This window comes from Caenorhabditis briggsae (assembly GCF_000004555.2).
Source record: "Caenorhabditis briggsae complete genome, chrIV, whole genome shotgun sequence".
Lineage (NCBI taxonomy): Eukaryota > Metazoa > Nematoda > Chromadorea > Rhabditida > Rhabditidae > Caenorhabditis > Caenorhabditis briggsae.
The window spans coordinates 12,583,774-12,603,154 of NC_013487.2; the positions used below are offsets into that span (position 1 = coordinate 12,583,774).

The 19,381-nt window shown below is 37.7% G+C and overlaps 5 protein-coding genes across 5 annotated transcripts; 3 read left to right on the forward strand and 2 right to left on the reverse strand.

The window, feature by feature from the left end:
• Nucleotides 1-831: 831 nt before the first annotated feature.
• Nucleotides 832-1,101, reverse strand: CBG26492 (the record flags this gene model as incomplete). Its single annotated transcript, XM_045236046.1, has 1 exon — nucleotides 832-1,101. One exon carries the CDS (start codon nucleotides 1,099-1,101, stop codon nucleotides 832-834), a length of 270 nt encoding a protein of 89 aa, XP_045098788.1.
• Nucleotides 1,102-9,549: 8,448 nt separating this feature from the next.
• On the reverse strand, nucleotides 9,550-10,113 carry CBG08360 (the record flags this gene model as incomplete). Its single annotated transcript, XM_045236047.1, has 2 exons — nucleotides 9,550-9,686; nucleotides 9,729-10,113. The coding sequence occupies 2 exons, from the start codon at nucleotides 10,111-10,113 to the stop codon at nucleotides 9,550-9,552; spliced, it is 522 nt and encodes a 173-aa protein (XP_045093746.1).
• A 940-nt stretch (nucleotides 10,114-11,053) lies between these two features.
• Nucleotides 11,054-11,122, forward strand: CBG26491 (the record flags this gene model as incomplete). The annotated part of the gene is made up of 1 exon (XM_045236048.1): nucleotides 11,054-11,122. The coding sequence occupies one exon, from the start codon at nucleotides 11,054-11,056 to the stop codon at nucleotides 11,120-11,122; it is 69 nt and encodes a 22-aa protein (XP_045098787.1).
• A 1,498-nt stretch (nucleotides 11,123-12,620) lies between these two features.
• Nucleotides 12,621-15,101, forward strand: CBG08359 (the record flags this gene model as incomplete). The annotated part of the gene is made up of 6 exons (XM_045236049.1): nucleotides 12,621-12,674; nucleotides 12,743-12,889; nucleotides 12,933-13,022; nucleotides 13,089-13,871; nucleotides 13,900-14,872; nucleotides 14,935-15,101. 6 exons carry the CDS (start codon nucleotides 12,621-12,623, stop codon nucleotides 15,099-15,101), a joined length of 2,214 nt encoding a protein of 737 aa, XP_045093745.1.
• An 818-nt stretch (nucleotides 15,102-15,919) lies between these two features.
• CBG26490 lies at nucleotides 15,920-18,812 on the forward strand (the record flags this gene model as incomplete). Its single annotated transcript, XM_045236050.1, has 7 exons — nucleotides 15,920-15,985; nucleotides 16,010-16,075; nucleotides 17,625-17,766; nucleotides 17,819-17,868; nucleotides 17,918-18,034; nucleotides 18,081-18,443; nucleotides 18,744-18,812. 7 exons carry the CDS (start codon nucleotides 15,920-15,922, stop codon nucleotides 18,810-18,812), a joined length of 873 nt encoding a protein of 290 aa, XP_045098786.1.
• Nucleotides 18,813-19,381: the final 569 nt, after the last annotated feature.

Sequence of the window (19,381 nt, forward strand, 5' to 3'; positions counted from 1 at the left end):
AATTATATAAAATGTTTTATTAATTCAACTTTTTGAAACATCTTTTCCGAAAATAGGAAAAACGGAAATTTAAAGTAGATCAAAATATTAAAGTAGATCAAAATATATACGAAACTTTCTCGCTGGTTCCAAAAAGCAGAGTACACCGTAACCAACTTTGAGCATATTTATCTCGGTTCCTGTAGAAGATATTAAAAAGTAGTAAATTGACAAAATGTTTATCATAATATCACTGATATTTAATCAGTTGATAGATTTTTGATACCTCTAACAAGAACCAAGATACTCGAGCTCGAATACGGTGGGCTTCTATCAAGGGAAATAGGGTATGTTTTCAAAAGTGATTTGACCTCTGGTAAAAGTGGCCAAAAATGTAGCATCATGTGAATTTAGCACAAATCAAAATATTTTTTAAAGCTATATAGTTTTTCCTTTTGAGTGCAGATTTTCAAAAATATATTGGACTATGTCATATTTTTAACTTTGCCTTTAAAAAATGAATTTCCACATGGTAATAATTTTCACACAATCCAGGAAACCCCCTTTAATTCTACCCTGTACATAAATTTCTTGCTGATATCACCCTAGATTCCAAAATCGAATACACCCTAAATGCCTATTTCTAATTATAGGCTAAAAATTTCTGAATCTGGACGGCATTTCCTTAAAAAATTAATCGAAGATCAAAACAGGGCAAAAGCAATAAACAATATCATCTCAGGAAACGAAAGATGACGTGGATTTTTCATTCAGAAAGAGCGCGAACAAGGAGAAGAAGTAGAAGAAGAAGAAGACCAGGAGGGGACGAGAAAGAGGACGTTGTGGGTGGGATCAGCTCTCGCTCTGAGAAGCTAAGCCTGGTCGGGAGGGGAAACGGAGAAGAGTGAGAGAGAGAGATGGAGATGGAGCTTTCGTCTTTCTGCTCGATCGACGACACCAAAAAGAAGCTGCTTCTTCTTCTTCTTCTTCTTCTAGGCTACTCTGCTGGGCTCTTTCTTCTTCTTTTCCACTTGTTGCTCTCCTTACTACTGCTCTGCTGCTGCCGCTGCCTATCGGTGTCTTTTGGCGGACCCGAGAGCCCGTGAAGAAGTGATATAGCATGCTCCGGCGAGAGGGATTAGGTGGGAGAAGAAAACTTGCGAGAGATAAGGGAGTCGGGTGGAGAGCGCAGAGTGGTCTGCATCGATTCGAGCTCTCTCTCTCTCTCTGGAGCAAAAAGAGAGAAAGAAGAAGAAGAAGAAGAAGAAGAAATTCTCTCTTCTTCTCTGATACACGAGGAGAGAGAGAGAGAGAGAGAGAGAGAGAGAGAGAGAGAGAGAGAGAGAGAGAGGACAACAACACACACCGAGAGTCAAATGAATATATACGAGCACAGAGAGAGGAGAGTGAGAAAGTGTGTATGATGTGAGAGTGAATGAGTTGTTGGCCTGGTGGTGTTGGCTGATAAAAATATCAAGGATTTGATCGAAAAAGGGGAGAGATGGAGGAGAGGAGTGCAACCATCAGTGAGGAAGAAATGGCAGAGGAAGAAGAAGAAGAAGCTAATAGTGGGTCACAGACTGGAAAAAAGAAAACATGACGTAGCAGAAGACAGATAGAAATGACAAAGGTGATTGTTGTGTGCCACGTGTGGTGGTTTTGAAACAAGAATAGAAGAAGACTGATAAAAATAGATCAACTGATATAGGAAAGTGTGCTCTATTTTCAAAAGTCTAGGGGATGGGATTTTTAGAAACACGCTTCATCGAACTGGTTGGTGAAATACTGATATTTGTAAATGCGATCTATCAAACTTTTTTGCGAAATCCTGCTTCTAGTAAATGCGCTCTATCGAACTTGTTGGTGAACGTAAGTTCACTTTCGAGCTTAATTATCTCGGTTTTTATAAAAGATATCGAAAACTTGTTAGCAGACAAAATGTTTATCATATTATCAATAACATTTTTAGTTCTCAAAATATTGATCTTTTGAAGGAAGTAAGATAACCAATATTAAAGTTCCTACGGTATTTTAGAAGGGAGCATGATCTACCAAACTCAAAGCAAACGCGCTCTGTTGAACTCTGAACATAGAGTGCACTTCTGAAAGCAATATTATAAGCATTTCCTAGAAAAGATCCCCTTTTGAAAAGACGATGATTCCCAGAAGACGTTTTCTGAATGAATGAGAGTGACCCCAATTTTTGAAAAGAGGAAGAGACCCATTAGTCTTTATGATGTTTGCTCAATTGGGTGTCTCTACTCGAAATTTGAAATTGTTAGTTTTTTCGAGAGCTCAAGATCAGCTAGCTGATCTTGTTGGTTTTCTCACGAATGTTTACCAGAACCTAATTTCGGGTTTTCACGTGAGAGCCCTATTATTAAGAGCCTAATTGAACATTTTGCAAAAATGCGACCTATAACACACTCGGTGTCAACAGAATGCATCAAAACAAGGCCAGCATTTAGAATGAGCCGCACGCAATGCTGCTCATTTCTAATTGAAGGCTTTCTATGTAGGTCAACCGGTGTGAGTCGTCTAAATCACAAAGTGCATCATCATCATCAACATCAGGAAAGGAAGGAAAAGAAGAAGAAGAAGAAGGAAACGAGAAGAGGCAAGAAGACGTCGTCGTCACTCAACCCAAGAGAATAGGGGAAGAGGCTTTGAGCTCTCTCCATTCAGAAGACTCATCTATCCCTCTTTTTTCCCCGTCGTCGCTCCTCTCGCTTTCCATAGATGGCTATACCCTTTAGAAAATAATTAAATGTGAAAAGAGGTCTCTCTGACTGATAGAGTATGGATTTCGAAGAGTGTGAGACACCTAGGGGAGGACGGGCGGAGCCGACGACTCGGACAAAAAAGTCGTTTGGCTCTGGGTGTGTGTGTTGCTCCGCCATCCCCCTCTCAAGCTCTCCGGATATGACTCCAGAACGAGAAGGGGACATAGGTGATAAGAGGGATGGAGAAGGTGTGCATATAGAAGGATTTCTTAAGAGAAAAAGAAGAAGCCGTGGCTCTTTTTCTCCGGGGACAAGGAAAAATTAAAAGTCGATTGCAGGTGGTGGTGTCGACGACGCCAATCGACCGCAACGCTGGCACGCAACGCCGAATGATAATGTGATACACGCGTTGGGGGCATTTTTGGAAGGGAGAAAGAAGAAGAAGAAGATGGAGAAGAAAGACACTAATCCGATTATGCTTCGGGAAAAAATAGGAGACATAGTTGGCAGGCAAAAGGATATCAAAACAAAATATTATTATGAATATATATGTGTCTCTGAATGTTCTATGTTTTCATATACAACTTTTAGAAACTACTAAGCCGCTTTGGGAATGAGTCAGGGGTTAGAAAGAGTTGAGTTATTAGGAAGTACCGTACTACAGGAGTTTGGATTTTTGAAATTTTACCATATTTGCTCTGAAAGAAGCCCTCCGGTTAAGTTCACTTTGAGCTCAGTTATCTTGAATCCTGTGAAAGATATCAAAAACTTGTCAACTGATTATTTCTCATTTTATGATAAACAGTTTATTAGTTGAATGCTGCTTGATATCTTTTGAAGAAACCGAGATAATTGAGCTCAAAGTGTCATCATAAGGTGAGCTTCTAACAAAGCAAACACGGTGAGTTGACATTGAGGTGTTGAAAATGTTCTGGAGGTTTCTGGAAATCTACTCTGAAATTTATGGCATCAATAAGAACTAAACTGGTTTTTCTGGAAAGTTCTAGTAAGGCACTGACATTTTTCCTGAGATTTTGTATTCAAAATGGATAAAATCACTCAAAAAGGTCCGTGCACTTTGAGCTCAATTATCTCGCTTCTTATGAGAGATATCAAAGTTTTGTCAACTGATAAAATATTGGTGATCTTATGAGAAAAATTTTATTAGTTGACAGATTTTTGATATCTCTCATAGGAACCGAGATAATTGAGCTCAAAGTTGGTGGTCGAAGTGGCACAGAGGAAATTTGGTATCTCGATTTTTGAAAAAGATATCAGAATCTTTATACTGGAAAATTATTTGTAAATGAAAATAGAATCATTTCATATGTTTTTAACTTTTTGAAAATTTCTTCCAGATCAAAAACTCAGAGACCCCTTGAAATTTTGACTCAAGTTTCCACCGCTACCAAAATACACAACTCTCAATAACCAACATTTTTGCCGGAAGTGACATATTTCTGTTCCCTAAAAATAGTTTTTTATTTATTTTCTCGACTCCATAAAACTAGCATTTTTTGGTCATAAAAACGCATTCGTAGCATTTTTTGTGATAAACATTTTTGACCAGTTCGAGAATCCAATCGGAGAAGAAAATGACAAATAAGGTTTGAAATGTGAAGACGTTGAAAAAGAAATTGAACACACTTACACACACAAATCAACATTTCAACAACACATCTTCTTTTTCTTATTCTCTGAAAAAAAAAGAAGAAATAGAAGACGATGAGAAATAGAAAAAAAACGAGAAGATGACAGACAAAAAGACATTGGAAGAAAAATAACGAAAAAACCAAAAAGAGGAATAGAGAGACGTATGTATGATAAACAGTAACAAAAGGCGTGTATTATGAGTTTCGAATGGACGGGAGAGAGAATGGAGACGTAGACTGTAAAACAGAATTCAGAAGAATTCATTTCGATGGGAATCGGGAGAGAGAGAGAACAAGAGAGAATGGTGAGACGGGGTAAAAGTGAAAATGCAAATGACATGACAGAAAAGTTTCCAAAGTGACCATTCGAAGTGAGATTTGTTGGACTACTGTATTTCCTCTAACAGATCCGCACTATTTTTTATGGTAACCTCACCCTTGATTACCACCATACCCCCCTTCGACGCCAGGTGGCGGCCACCCTATACTTGTTTTTCGATCTCAATTATCTCAATTTCTGTAAGAGTTATCAAAAAGTAATAAACTGATAAAATATTACTGATATTATGGTAAACATTTTTTAGTTGACAAATGTTTGCTATCTTTCATAGAAATTGAGATATATGAGCTTAAAGTACACGTATAGGGTGGCCTCCTATGGTAGCCTCCTATGGTAGCTTCTATGGTAGCTTCAACCTTATTTCGGTCCGAAAAGGGATATCAAAAATGTCTCATTTGACAAAACTTTAAACTTCAGAGAAAATGTCGTTCAAATTTTGCTGGTTACTATGTTTTGATATTTCAAACAGAAAAAGTGATAATTCTGGTGAAAAACCGTAAACACTCTGTTAGGAGGTCCAACCTATACTTGCACTTTGAGCTCAATTATCTCAATTATTGTAAAATATATCAAAAATCTGCCGGCTGATAAAATGTTAGAAATTTTACGAAAAACAATTTTGTCACTCAACCACTTTTTGATATCTTTCCCAGAAACCAAGATTAATGAGCTCGAAGTTAACGGTTGTTAGGTATTCTATCAGAGTGTTTACGATTAATCGTTTGAATGTTAAAAATTTCAAGAAAGATTTTTTAATTTGTTTGTGGTCCATATCAAAAAAAGAGAAACAATCTGTAACACAATATATTCAGATGAATCATGATTATTCACCGTTCCAACAAAAACGTTGTTGGGAAATAGCGTATTTTGATTTCTTGGCCTTTCAAACAACATGATAATTTTTTAGCCTATTATAACCGGGAACCTAAGTGATTGACCATACATGGACCATACATATATAGACATTATATAGAAAACTAGGCTCTCTAAGTTGATCCGATGATCAAGAGAATTTCTCGCTTGTCTTCTTCCTCTTCTTCGTGCCTGACCAATCGGAAACGGAAACTGGATAATTCACACATCGGCCGAAAAAGAAAAAAAACGGAGTCAAATGGAAAAAAGTGTAGCTGCTGCGTGTGGCTCTTGCCAATGCGACACATGGAATTTCCGTTTTAGCCTGTTGGAGGTAGGAAAATTTGCGAAAAAAGGCGGAAATATATGAAGCCAAGGAGAGCCGGGGGGAGGGGAACAAAAAAAACCGACGACGGATAGAGACTTTGGGAAAGAGAGACTCTCCTTTTTTGGCGCTCCGTTTGGAGCTCTTCTTCTTCAAAGACAGAAAAGAAGAAGGAGAATACTAAATTAACTTTGGACACCTCATGCTGCTTCACATCATGTGTGCTCTGTCTTCTCCTTCTTCGAAATTGGAGAAAAATGGAAAAGAAGAAGAAGAGGAATAAGGAGAAGGAATAGGAAAACGAGGAAGAAGAACAAGAAGCAACAGGAAAATGAGGAAAATTGTGCTCAACAATAGATAGTGTTCAGAAATCATTTACAGCTGAAATTATTACCTAATGTGTCTTCAATGGAGAGACGCAGAGAAGCGAGAGTATATCGCTGTCTGCGTCGTGCTTAGGAAACGTCTAAAGTTGAAGGCACATAACTTGCTTCAAATTGAAAAAAAACGAATATGAAAAATACACAGTTACGTAGCAAACTTGATTAGCTTCAAAATGATACCAAATTAAACAAAAATTGATAGAATTTGAAATTCTTGGTCCTAAAGCTCAAGTTCCCATAACTATACTTAAAATCATTCAAATTAGCTGAATATTAATTTATTTTAGAGGTAATTTTCTTTGTTTCAAAATTTTGATTAGTTCGTAACCAGAAAAAAAAGAATTTCCACTCTAATATTCCTTTTACAAGGAATTTCTTGATTTTTGCGGACCAGGACTTGTAAGCGCCTTTAGGAAGTCCCACCTTTTATTGTTTTTAGCTTGTTAACTGTTTCAATATTTACTTCTATTAAGAAAGCGACATTATTGCTGCACAATTTTCTGAAAATTTCTACTCGTCTGATCAGAAAAAAAAATTGAGCTATAGTAAAGACTCTAGAACGCCACTCGGAACTTCTAACTTTGAGCCAATTTATCTCAATTCCATATCAAAAAGGGTTGAACTGTGAAAGTATTGATGATAATATAATCAACATTTTGTCAGTTTACCACTTTTTTTATATATTTAACAGGAACCGAGACATATAAGCTCAAAGTTGACAGTGACCTTCTATTAGAGTGTTTACGGTAGCTGACAAAAAATGTATGAATTTTGTTGTGCTTGAAAAGAAGTTGAGAACGACAAAACGGAGAATAGGAAGGATTTGGTGACGTTGCAATATAAGAAAATGGAGACAGAATAACGTCGGATTAAAGGAAAGAAGAAGGAGAGGAAAACGAATGGATGAGGGGAAGAAGAAGAAGAAAGAAGACGATGATGATGAAGCAGGTGAATCAAATGAAAAGAGAAAAGGGATTTTGGTTAGAAACTCGAAATTGAAGTCTCAATTTAAGAAACTCCTATTCCTGAACTCGAAATTCAGAAGACGTCAGAAAGTATCGAACCCACTTACTTACCCTCTCCGGATGTTTTGGCGAAACCTATTGTAGACGTCAGACGAGAAGTTTTCTGATCTCTCACACTTTTGAGGTTACTCCCCAATCTTAGGAAATCTACGTCAAATTGGGAGGGGCGCAGTACTTCTGACTATACGAAAGATATAAAAATTTGGGGAGATTTTCCGGAGCGCATTAGAACTATGATTTGGGGATTTTGGGATCAGTCAACCAGGTATGATGTCATTGGGATGGAATAAGAAACGTGGTCAAAAATAGTAGGGATGGATCGATGTTCAGAGGGGTCTGAACCTTCGGAAGCTCACTAATACCAGTCACTGAAAATTCGGATCTAAGGCTCTAGGATTCCAAAATCCACCTTCCTTCTCCATCTTCTACAACTTTTGGTCTCATCGAGTTGGAATTCAGGATCGATGAACTCGAAATTTTCCAGACCCGGTGTTGGTAGATCATTATATCTGTTAAGATTATTCAACAGGATATCCGGTATCTGGTAAAAAACTTCGTAAGCAAACGGATATTGAACTTTTCAATGTCTGGGAGACCGGAAAATCCGGAATAGCAAAGGTTCGGGTTCTGTGAAAAGATTGGGTTTTCAGATTCTGAAAACTCACGTAGGACTTGGGTGAGCCGCTGTGGTAATAAGCTCAGCATCCCAAATAACTGCAAACAGTACCATACAAAAAACAATCAAATTTTTAGTCTTTCAAGTGAAAATAGTCAACTTTGGAGTCCTACAAAAGAAGTCCAGAATTTCTCGATTTGTCTGAAATTTTCAGAGTGTATTGAACAAAAACCTACAGTTTTGTAACTGATAGTTTTTTTGTACATATCCACCAAAGCGAGATGAGCAGTCTTTTTTTGTTCACAAGTATATTATCTTTTCAAAACGAAAGTTTGCCAAACAGTTGTCAACTAACAAATCCAAATCTTTGAGAGCCAGGAGAATGCTCTACAATCCTTTTTCAGGGATCCTAAGTTGATTGTTATCCACTGAAAAGATCAAAATACCGCATTTCTTCTAATAGAAACTTACCCAACTACGAGCTCAATTATCTCAACTTCTATGAGAGATATCAAAAAAGTGTCAATGAATATGGTGGTGATATTATGACAAAAATTTTATTAGTTGACATTTTTTGCTATCTCTTGTAGAAATTGACATCATTGAGCTTGAAATGCAAGCGTAGGGTGACTTTCTATAAAAGTGTTTATTTGGTCTCTACCATAGCCTCAGGTTTCTCAAGCACAGCCCACCAAATCTGCCCTTGCTGAAAATTGAAAAAACAAAACCATTTATTATCTCTCGTTCCATCCCATATCGCAATCCTGAAACCCTGCTATTTTCGCCACTATACGACACTCCATCAAAATCTCATCTCTTTTTCGCTGTCGTTTCTCGCAGCCAAAAATGACAAATTGATCTACAGCACCAACACTCATGACTCCAGAAACGCCTAATTGAGAATGCAAAGTGTGAAACCTCATCTTGGCGGCTCTCGCACGACGATAACCTAGATTGCCTTTTCAATTTCATTCCTCTTTTGCGCGAGATCCCGAAAGCGAGAAAAAAGCAATAAGAAGGATTTGCCTTGGATTTCTCAGTGTGCAGGTGATAAGCTTCTTGCTTCTACTCTTTAGAGGAAAAATATATTGAGAAACGACGGAGGGTTATATTCACACGCACACATTCATTTCTGGCGGGATATAGATATGTTTGAAGGGATGAAGGGAGCAATAGGCGAGGTTTCTTTTTTTTCAGATTTACAATTCTTTGGAAAAAAACGAGAAAGAGGGTGATGAATATGAGCAGAATTTCTGCAAAAAGGGGTGTTTAGGGTTTTCAGATGAACAAGTACGGTATAAAATGAAGAAGCGGGGACATAGGGTTGGCAGTACTCTAGACGTACACTTTGACCTCAATTACCGTAAAACCTCTAATAGAACGACACCCGGATCGTCCACTTTGAGCCTATATATCTCACTTCTTTTGAAAGATATCAAAAAGTGATTAACTAGTAAAATGTTTATCAGGATATCAGCAACATTTTACTAGTTAGCCACTTTTTGATATCTTTCACAGAAAATGAGATATATAGGCTCAAAGTGGACGATCCGGGTGTCGTTCTATTAGAGGTTTTACGGTAATTTGTACTTTATCCATTCCTTTATTCACATGCTGACTTTAAATATCATAAAAAGTTAGTTGGTAAAATAAACTATTTACAGGTCATTAAAGTGATTATAATCCATTCCACTAGTCGTCGCGAGGGACCTTGATTCGATTGAGCCACGATTGAGTTGGTCTCGCACATCGCGGTGTCTTTGCCAGAGTCAGCTTCATATTTCGTTTGTGCTGAAAAAATAAAGTTATGAATTACCACATGAATCATGAAACCTACTGATAGTGAGCCAGGTTGGTTGCCAGCCTTTCGAATTATAACCGGCTCCGCAGTTTTTGGACGTGTTGGAATTTCAGATCGGAATAGGGATCTTTTGACAAGTGGCACTGATGCCGGACGTGGTTCCGACTCGGGCGAGGTACCAAGGCTCAGTTCTTCTTCATCGAATCCAATAATGGTTGGCATCGGATATCTGACTGCATTCGTCTTCTGAAGTTCCCATGGTAAACGTCCTGGCTGACCCGATGCTGGTGTTGATGTATGCGTTGGTACAAACATTTTTGCTTTGACTGGCGTTGCAATGGGACAGTGTGGTTGTTCTCCAAAGGCGATATGTTGTTCGAGGGAGACAGCAGCATGTCGGAAATGGTCGTAAGGCATAGGCGTCGATTGTTTTTAAATTTTGAACTGAAAAATGACATATTCAGCTTCTCAGAAGTATAATGAAACTAACCATTGGTGTATGCATGCCACTCGAAATAAAACGAGGAGCTCCTCTCGGATTCCTTGGAATGCTCAACATCTGCAAAAATAAGATTTTGTTCACAATCGTAATGAGAAGTGCTTAAAAATCAGTCTCTAGAAACAAAAACAACTGAGAATGTCCACAGTGTCAAAAATGAAATGGGAATTTTTCATCCGCAACTTATTATGCTTGTCTGAAAAAAAAAGGTTGAGACGCAAAAGTGTCTGCGTCTCCACCGTTTGTGTGCTGTTTAGGCTCTCCGTTTCGATATAGCTACCGTATTCAGACTGCAAAAAATAATCTTTAACATTTTTTTTCTCAGACAAGCATAATATCGTAGGATGAAGTGTTTGTGTACTGATATAGGTTACAGTAATCCCCGCAAAAAATCCGCACCAGTTTTCTCGAAATTTCTCCGGTGTGCCCTTCTATTACAGGGGTCATTACTTTTCCGAGCAAGTTTCATAAAGATTTTCTATTTACGTGGAAGTCTCTTCTGATTGAAAAGCTCTTTTTACACAGTTTACGGTAATTATTTCATTTTTGGCAATTTGATTTAGTACGCAACATCTCGTCAGTGTGCCTGCGGACCACCCAAGTTGGCGCGAATTTCATCGTGGATTTCTCATGAGCGCACTCGAGCTATTTTTTTATTCCTTTCGGTGTTTCTAGCTCGAAGTATATATTTTTTCATTTTATAATAATGTAAATATATTATCAGTAGTATACTGTTGTCACTATCATTATGGTTTCCAATAGATATTATGATTTTCTTATTTCAATAGCGTTCGGCTATTTTTTCTTGTAGGATCATGTCTTAACATCTTTTTTGTGGAAAATTAGTTCTCGAAGCTCATGTGTTCGATATCACTAGTATTATTTATATGCATTGTAATCAAAAAGCTTTCAAATAGTTTTCCGTAGCAGTTAGAATTGTTTTTGTTGTTTATTTATGTTGACTGTTCCCTCTACAAAATCACGCCATCACTGAGTCGCTCTTTCACAACTGCAGCTGCCTAGTAAACGTGTAAAAAAACGAACGAGAATGCGAAACATTCGTATGTTGTTGTCTCCTCCTTCCCGTTCCCTTAGTCATCGTCAACTCTTGCACTGAGGTGTTGTCAAAATTCAGAACATTGAGAAACGACACAGTCACTGCCATTTTCGTCTTGATTGTTTTTTTTTCAAATCGAAACTTCTCTTTGGAATACGAGCATTTTATACATTCAAGTTACTTTCGATCGATAACTGCATAGTCTCTTGACCCATTTCATCTGCTATGAACGCATAATTAGATAATATGTGCACCTGCTCTCCGCATATCCATGCCCCTCCTGACCCTCTTCTACTCTTTTCATATTATCTTAGTTTTTATTCCAAGTATAATGTTTATTGCACTTTTTTAGGTGGATAGTGTGTTATATTTATAGAAACCTTTTTTTTTTGCTCTTTCATTATTCAAATCTTTTCTCTCAACTAAGCGCTCATCTTGCTATTGCTGGCCTTGTCTGCGTCTCCAGACTGCGCGGAATACGAGAGAACGAGAGAGGGGAGCCGCTCCTCTGTTCGAAATATTGGGAGGAGAGAAAGAAAGGAAAAGACTACTCCCGTGTGCAGTTTCCCTTTTCTCTTTCTCTCCTCTAGATTCCTTCTCGGCGTTTCTGTGGAAGACTGCGATGTTGCTTGCCACGCGGTATGCAAAAGGAAGACGTCATTTTAGGACAAGTGTCCGTTTTCAAATACTATTAATTGTAAAAGGAGTTCACATTTTACCTGAACAATATGAGTACTGACTATTTCTGATATCAGTTCTAGTGATAAATATGTTTATTATACTACTGATAAAAACAGTTTCCCTCAACCTAGGTTGTTTCTGTCCGTCTTATTTTCTTCTAGTTGTAAATGAATTAGTTTATGTGCGTGAAAACATGCCGGAAATACTGTGTGCATTCAGGCTTATCAGCACTTCCAAACCTCCCCTGTGACTTTTGCAGTCTTAAATTTTCTAAGTCTGCCATCATCACAAAATTAATTCCGTGATTGACTCAGTCGTCAGAATTTCCCCATATTTTCATCTTATGATTAGTAACTTGCTCGGCAACTTTGAGTTCCGTTTGTTAAAACTATGAAAGAAGCAACATCGATTATTGTACTTTGCAATATGCTACCCTCTTTTAAACAGAAAATGTGTCAAATATTTGCTTTCTGATCTTTTTACTCTACTGTTTTCACTTGACGATTCACTTTGTCTCCGTATATACAAAACGTTCTTGTTTTCATCCAATCACTCGCTCGAAGCTTTTCAAAATTCTGTCCTTTTTCATTTTGTTGTGCGTCATGTTTTTTTCAATGCAGATTTTCGTTGTATCTTTAACACGGCACCGATTCTTCCTTTTTTTTTCCCGAATATTCTATTTTCCAGATGAAACGGAAAGTTTCGGTGTACGATTCTTCTAAGGATAAGACACTCGGCCAGGTTTGTTTTGCATTTATCTTGCAAAATTCCACTGAGTTAAAATAGTTTGTATACCATACTTTTTCTAGGTGGTGAAAGGCGAATCTCCGATATGGATTCGTGTAGCTATGGCTATTCTTCGAGTCTGGTTTTTCATATACGATTGCCTCAATTATCTCCCATATCAGTTGTTCAATTCACCAACTGAGAAACTACGCAAATCTGAACGTGTCAAGGTATTTTTTCTTAGTAGGTCTTCTAACAATCTTTATAATTTAGGCAAATTGGGTGGAAGATCGTGATGGGCCAATCCGCAACGTCCAAGGACATGCTTCGGAAACATTCCCAGGAAAAGACACAATCGATAAAGTAAGACAATGTGTTCATAATCCGATATTATAGTCTGATTCTCGAAATGATGTATATTTTTTTGAGGTGTGGAGAAAGTGTGTTGAATTGTACGATGAATCACCTTGCCTGGGAACTCGACAGCTCATTGAGGTTCACGAAGATCAACAACCAGGAGGTCGTGTCTTTGAAAAATGGCACCTGGGAGAGTACGAGTGGCAAAGCTACAAGGAGGTTGAAACGAAAGTTGCTCGTCTGGCTGCTGGAATCAAAGATCTTGCCAATGAGGAAAAGAATCCTAAAGTGGTTATTTTTGCTGAGACTCGTGCCGATTGGCTCATCACCGCTCTGGCATGCTTCCGTGCAAACGTAACGATTGTAACCGTGTATGCCACTTTGGGAGAAGATGCAATCGCTCACGCAATTGGAGAGACAGAAGCTACGTTCTTAGTGACTTCATCAGAACTTCTACCAAAAATCGTTACTCTCGGAAAGAAATGCCCAACCTTGAAGACATTGATCTACTTTGCTCCAGTGAATGCGAAAGGGCCTGCTCCAGATTTAACTCCCTTCCGTGACCAATTCAAGCATGTTCTCTCACTCAACGGACTCCTTACTCGCAACGAAGAACTAGTTAAAGAATCAACGGCAATCAAGTCAGATATTGCTCTCATTATGTACACATCAGGAACAACCGGACAGCCAAAAGGAGTTATCCTTCTTCACCAGAACGTTGTTGCTGCTATGTTGGGACAAGGTGATGGAGTCGGAATCATCTGCAACACTGATACCTACATCGGATATTTGCCACTTGCTCACATTCTCGAGTTGGATGCTGAATTGACTTGTTTAACAAAGGGAGCAAAGGTTGCTTTGAAATTCCAACTTTTATATCTAGTTAGTTTTTTTTCAGGTCGGATATTCTTCACCACTTACACTTCACGATCGCGCTTCGAAGATTCAAAAAGGAACACACGGTGACTGTCATGCTCTTCGCCCAACTTTGATGGCTGCTGTCCCAGCTATTATGGACCGTATTTTCAAGGCAGTTTCGGAAGAAGTAGCTGCATCTCCAAGATTTATGCAAGAGTTGTTCAAGTTGAACTACGAGCGCAAGCGTTCTAGATACTTGGAAGGATATTGCAGCCCATTCCTTGATCGCATTGTCTTCAAGAAAATTCGCAGACTTTTGGGAGGAAAACTTCGCGGAGTTCTGTCTGGAGGTGCCCCACTGAATGCTGAAACCCAACGCTTCATGAATATCTGCATGTGCTGCCCTGTTGTTCAAGGATACGGACTCACCGAAACCTGTGGTGCCGCTTGTGTCGCCGATATCAACGACTTGAGCACAGGAACCGTTGGACCACCAGTCAGATGTTCGGATATTGCTCTTCGTGAATGGCTAGAAGGAGGTTACTCACCATTCAATGACCCACCTCAAGGAGAAATCTTGATTTCCGGAGAGAACATTTCTCCAGGATACTGGAAACAGCCGGAGAAGACTGCCGAGGACTTCATCACATACAAAGGAAAAGTTTATTTCGCTACTGGGGACATCGGCCAAAAGAGAGATGACGGTTCGCTTACGATCATTGACAGAAAGAAGGATTTGGTTAAGCTTCAGCATGGAGAGTATGTTTCGCTTGCAAAGGTTGAATGTGCACTTCTTAACTGCCCAATTGTGGACAACATCTGCGTATATGGATGCGGAATGGAAGACAGTGTTGTAGCCCTAGTTGTACCAAATCAGAAACACCTGGAGAAAATCGCTGAAACCGAGAGAGTTTCCACCAGTGAATTGAAGACTATGTGCGAAGACAAGAAAGTAGTAGCCGCTTACAAGAAGCAACTCGAGGAGCACGCAAAGAAGAGTAAGTTTCATTCTGTCGTTATCTTCTTGATGTAGTATATTAACCGTTTAATTCTGTTTCAGGTAAACTATCGCGCACCGAAATTCCTGCTGCAATCCATCTTTGTCCCGATATCTGGACACCGGACAGTGGTCTTCTCACAGAAGCTCTCAAGTTGAAGAGAAAGCCGATTCAAAATGCCTACCAGAAGACACTTGATGATCTATACAAGCAGCTTAAGAAGAACTAATTTTTTCTTTATTATCCCTAGACATATTTTTAATATTTTCCACCCCTTCAAACAGGTAAATATTTTGTTAAAGGCGGTGTGCTGCTGTCAGACAGACTGGCTCAAAATTTGTCAAAACATCGTTTCGAGCCCTTATGTCTAGCCACAACTTTTAATTCCCCCCAGCTCTTATCCCTTTATTCGAGATACTCGATATCAGCCCCAATGCTCGTAAAGTTCCTCGTTCTGTATTGCATAATCCCCCACCCCCTTTCTATCCTAGTGTAAGATTCGTGTTTCATGCTTCCCCTTCCTATGTTCAAGAGCTTTTCCATTGTTTTTCACACTCTTGTTGCTCTGATAACTTAACGTTTTCAAAGTTCCCCACTCGATTTCCCAACTAAGGCAAACGCTTTACACCTCTGTCATACTTCACAAATTCAACCGGTTGTATTGGTACAGGATGTTTTGATTTGGACAACTGTCCCTACAATCTGTCGAATTTTTGAAGTGAATTTCTATCAATAACAAATTTAATGGATCATTAGTTTGTTTTTGCCCGATGGACCGACGCAGTCTCATATTATCCCTTTTCTCTATTTCCGTCCCACAACTTTCTGTATTTCTCTTGTAATCACAGATGTGAAATAAAGACAATTTGATAGATGATCTTTCGCATTCATCGTCCATTTTTGTCAGTTGATCGACCATCTTTCGACGTCATTAGTTTGAAGATGAAAGATTCTTTTGTACGAGGTTAGATATGAGCGAAAGAAGTGGGCGACTACTATTTTCATTGGAATCATTTTGATTATTTTTCCCTTCTACTATCAACAAACATGAATTTCGGCTTGGTTTTCCATAGGATTTGGCAAAAGTTGCATTGTTGGAGTCGTCATTTGAAAGTAGGTGTTTGTTTCCACTAGAAGATCTTTGTACATTTTTCGTTAAAATTACTCAAAAATTCGTCATTTTCGATGAATGAGATGATTTGGGCGGTCTTGTGGAACTGGTACGTCTTCTCATATTTCCTTTTCTGATGTCTACTATTTGATAATAATTACACTTCATTTTTCTTCTTAAAATATTTCTATTTTTTTTGAATGGCGAATAATGACACAATTTCTGAGAAAGTTTTTCAAAAAACGAGATATTCGAGAGTTTGAGGTGAAGCATTTGATTTGAAAACTTTGGAATTTTAGGTTTACATATGATGTTTGAAAATCAGATTTTTTGAAAGTTGATTAAATAAGATTCCATCAAAATATGTGTTACTAAACGAAATGAACAAAAAAATTTCAAAATCTTTTCGAATCAAAAAAAGTGGGACCTCACTTGGGTTCAAGCGAGGGGGTTAGAAAAAGCGCCCCAGCAAACTCGTAGGCCAGAAGAAATTTAATAATTTCAAAATGAACGCGGGTTTGAACTAGATCATGATCTATTTCTTAAAAATCAACGGGTTGCAACGCGCGTATTCTCGCTCATCGTTTAAAACTGTGATACTCAGACAACGAAGTTCGGCAGCGAATTGAGAATTTTTGAAAAATTTACTGGGGCGCGCTTTCTGACCCCCTCGCTTGAACCCAAGTGCTACCGTAGTGTTTTTGGACAAGGCCTCAAAAATTGACCGGGAAGCCGCCCGCGAATTTTTCCAGGTCCCACTTTATTTAATTCGACAATAATGTCAATTATAAATTCGAAAATCGAAACATTATGAATATTAAAAATTTGGAAATAATATATCTCTTGGAATGCATATATTATTAGCGCGGAATAAAGAAAAAGAAACTAAAAGAATGTCTAAAAAATTCTCAATTTCCAATAATTAAAATCGTCTAATTGTAAGCTGACAACTTTTTTTGTAAAAATTCGGACTTTCTGATTTAAAACTTTAGGAGTTCAAAAACTCTTACAATTGAAATACAGGTAAAAACTGAAGTTCTAGAATTTTCGAACTTTCGAATTGCTGAACTTTTGAATCCGAAATTTTGAATTTGGAATTTCTCAATTCCCGAATTTCTATTCAGAATTTTGAAACTTCTGAACATCGGAAACTTCTGAGAACTTAATTTTGGAAACACAGGAATTTGACTCAGAATTTTAAAAACTATGAAATATTGAAATACTGAAATTCGAAGTTCGAATTTTTTTTTCGAAAAAAAATTTATTGAGTTTCCATCTTCAAAATTTAATAATTTTCAAGACCTTAAATTTCTCAACTTCCAAATTTCCGAATCTAGATTTTCTTTCGATACTTTGAACTTCCTAATTTTCGAATTATAAATTTCGAAACTTTCAAATGTCTTACTTTCACAAGTTCCAATATTCATGGATTCCTGAATTGTATTTATAGTGTGGTTCGGACTTACTGAATTTTCGAAACTCAGAACATCTTAACTTTGAATTCCGAAATTTCCGGATTTCTGAAGTACCGGCTCAAAATGTCCTGGAACTCTAAATTTTCGAATTTCCAGATTAAATCCCTAAAATAGACTGAAAAAAATTCGTGTAAAATTACGGATGTTGTAAGAACTCTAATTACAGACTCGAAGAGCATACTGTGCAATTTCGTTGCTCAATTACTCAGCTGATTTGATTCTAATCTCATGGATGTTTAGCCAACAACCCGTTTTTCTCGATGTCCTTTTCTGCATCTCCTCTGCCTTGATTGGAATCTCTATAACAGGTTTGGAAAAATATTGAAATTCTAAAAAAAACCAAGATTTGTACTTTTGCAGGTTTATATCTGAAAAGACCATCGGTTATGCTTCCAGATGTGATTTATAAGGTAAATTAAACATTTATTTCGAAAAAATCAAAACTTAAAAAAATTCCAGGTTGTCGTATCTGCATGTGCTCTTTTCAATGCAATTCTCGAAGCCGACAATGGAACTTCTGGTGCTGCTCCACGGCTTCTGATGGTCTTCATCGCGCTATTGTCTCATATTTACGAGGTCAGAGCACATATCATCCAAAAAATAAAAATATTATCTTTTCAAGAATTATTTCCTTTTCAATGCAATTGCTGCCTTCTACCGAGAACAAGAAGGCGTCGAAAACAGAAGACCTCCTCCGAGCTACAATCTTTTTGCAAAATCTCGTAAGCTTCGAAGATTTTTCAAACTGTATTCACCATTAAAAAATGAGTTTCAGTTCCAAAACCAACTGAAAGTAATAGTCCTGCATCTGCTCAAAAATGTAAAACTTCTCAAAATAATGACATGGAAAATGGTGCATCGACGAGCAGTGCTTCAGAAGAACCACCTCCAACTTACGAGTTTGCAATGGAGAAAATCAAAGAGAAAAACGAAAAAGAAGAGAAGAATGTGCTGGAAATTGTATAGTCTTCTTGCTTTCCTTGTTGTATTTTATGACATTCGGGTTCAATTAAAAGTATTAGATCGTACAAAGATTTGAGTTGCATTAATTCGGTTGTTGAAGTGATAGAAACTTTTTTTTGTTTAAAAATTTTTATCGAAAACAACAAACAATAAATGAGTGGAAAATTGATTGATGGCTATTTGTTTTTTTTTTTCCTTCGTTACTTATACAGCCAAATTACCGTAGTTAGCGGAACTTAACATTTAAAAAATTGCCGTCGGGACTCGAAAGTGTAAAGGAAGCAAAAAAATTTCAGAAGACGTCTCAGAAAATCTTATGAAGTCAAGGATCTATTTAAAAAAGGGAGGAGCATTCTTAAAGATTCTAGAGATTCTAAAAGAATGCAGATGACATATTCCAATCTTCAATACATCTAGAACGCAGCTAAAGCAGAAGGAAGATGCCGATTTAAGTTATTCAAAAAATCCCATTTCAGATATTTCCGATTAATTGAAGTTTGGAAAATCTGGATAAAACGGTCTTGAAATATTGGTGTTTGGTTTTTCTGATATAAACAATTTGTTTGATAAATTTGAATAATATTAAGGCACTGCCAAAAAACTGCTGAATTACAGGTGAAAAAGCACAAATTTGCAAATTAATTAGCTGAGCCAAAGGAAAATCACGGTCTATTGACGGACCGTTAACGGGCAATTGGAACCCCTTGAAAAATCAACTGGAGAGTTTTGATTGGAAATTAATCAGAAAACGATATTTCATGCACGCAATACATTATAGAATAATTTTTTACTTCACATCAGACTACCTCAAAGAATAGATTGTTGAACGACTGCTCAATGACAATCGTTTTTGAGACGCGAATCGTTGCAGACGGACCGTCGACAGCGCTCTGACGGACGCCTATGGTAATATTCCCTATTTCGATTTTATTCGTTCTTCTGTCTATTCCAATTTCGACT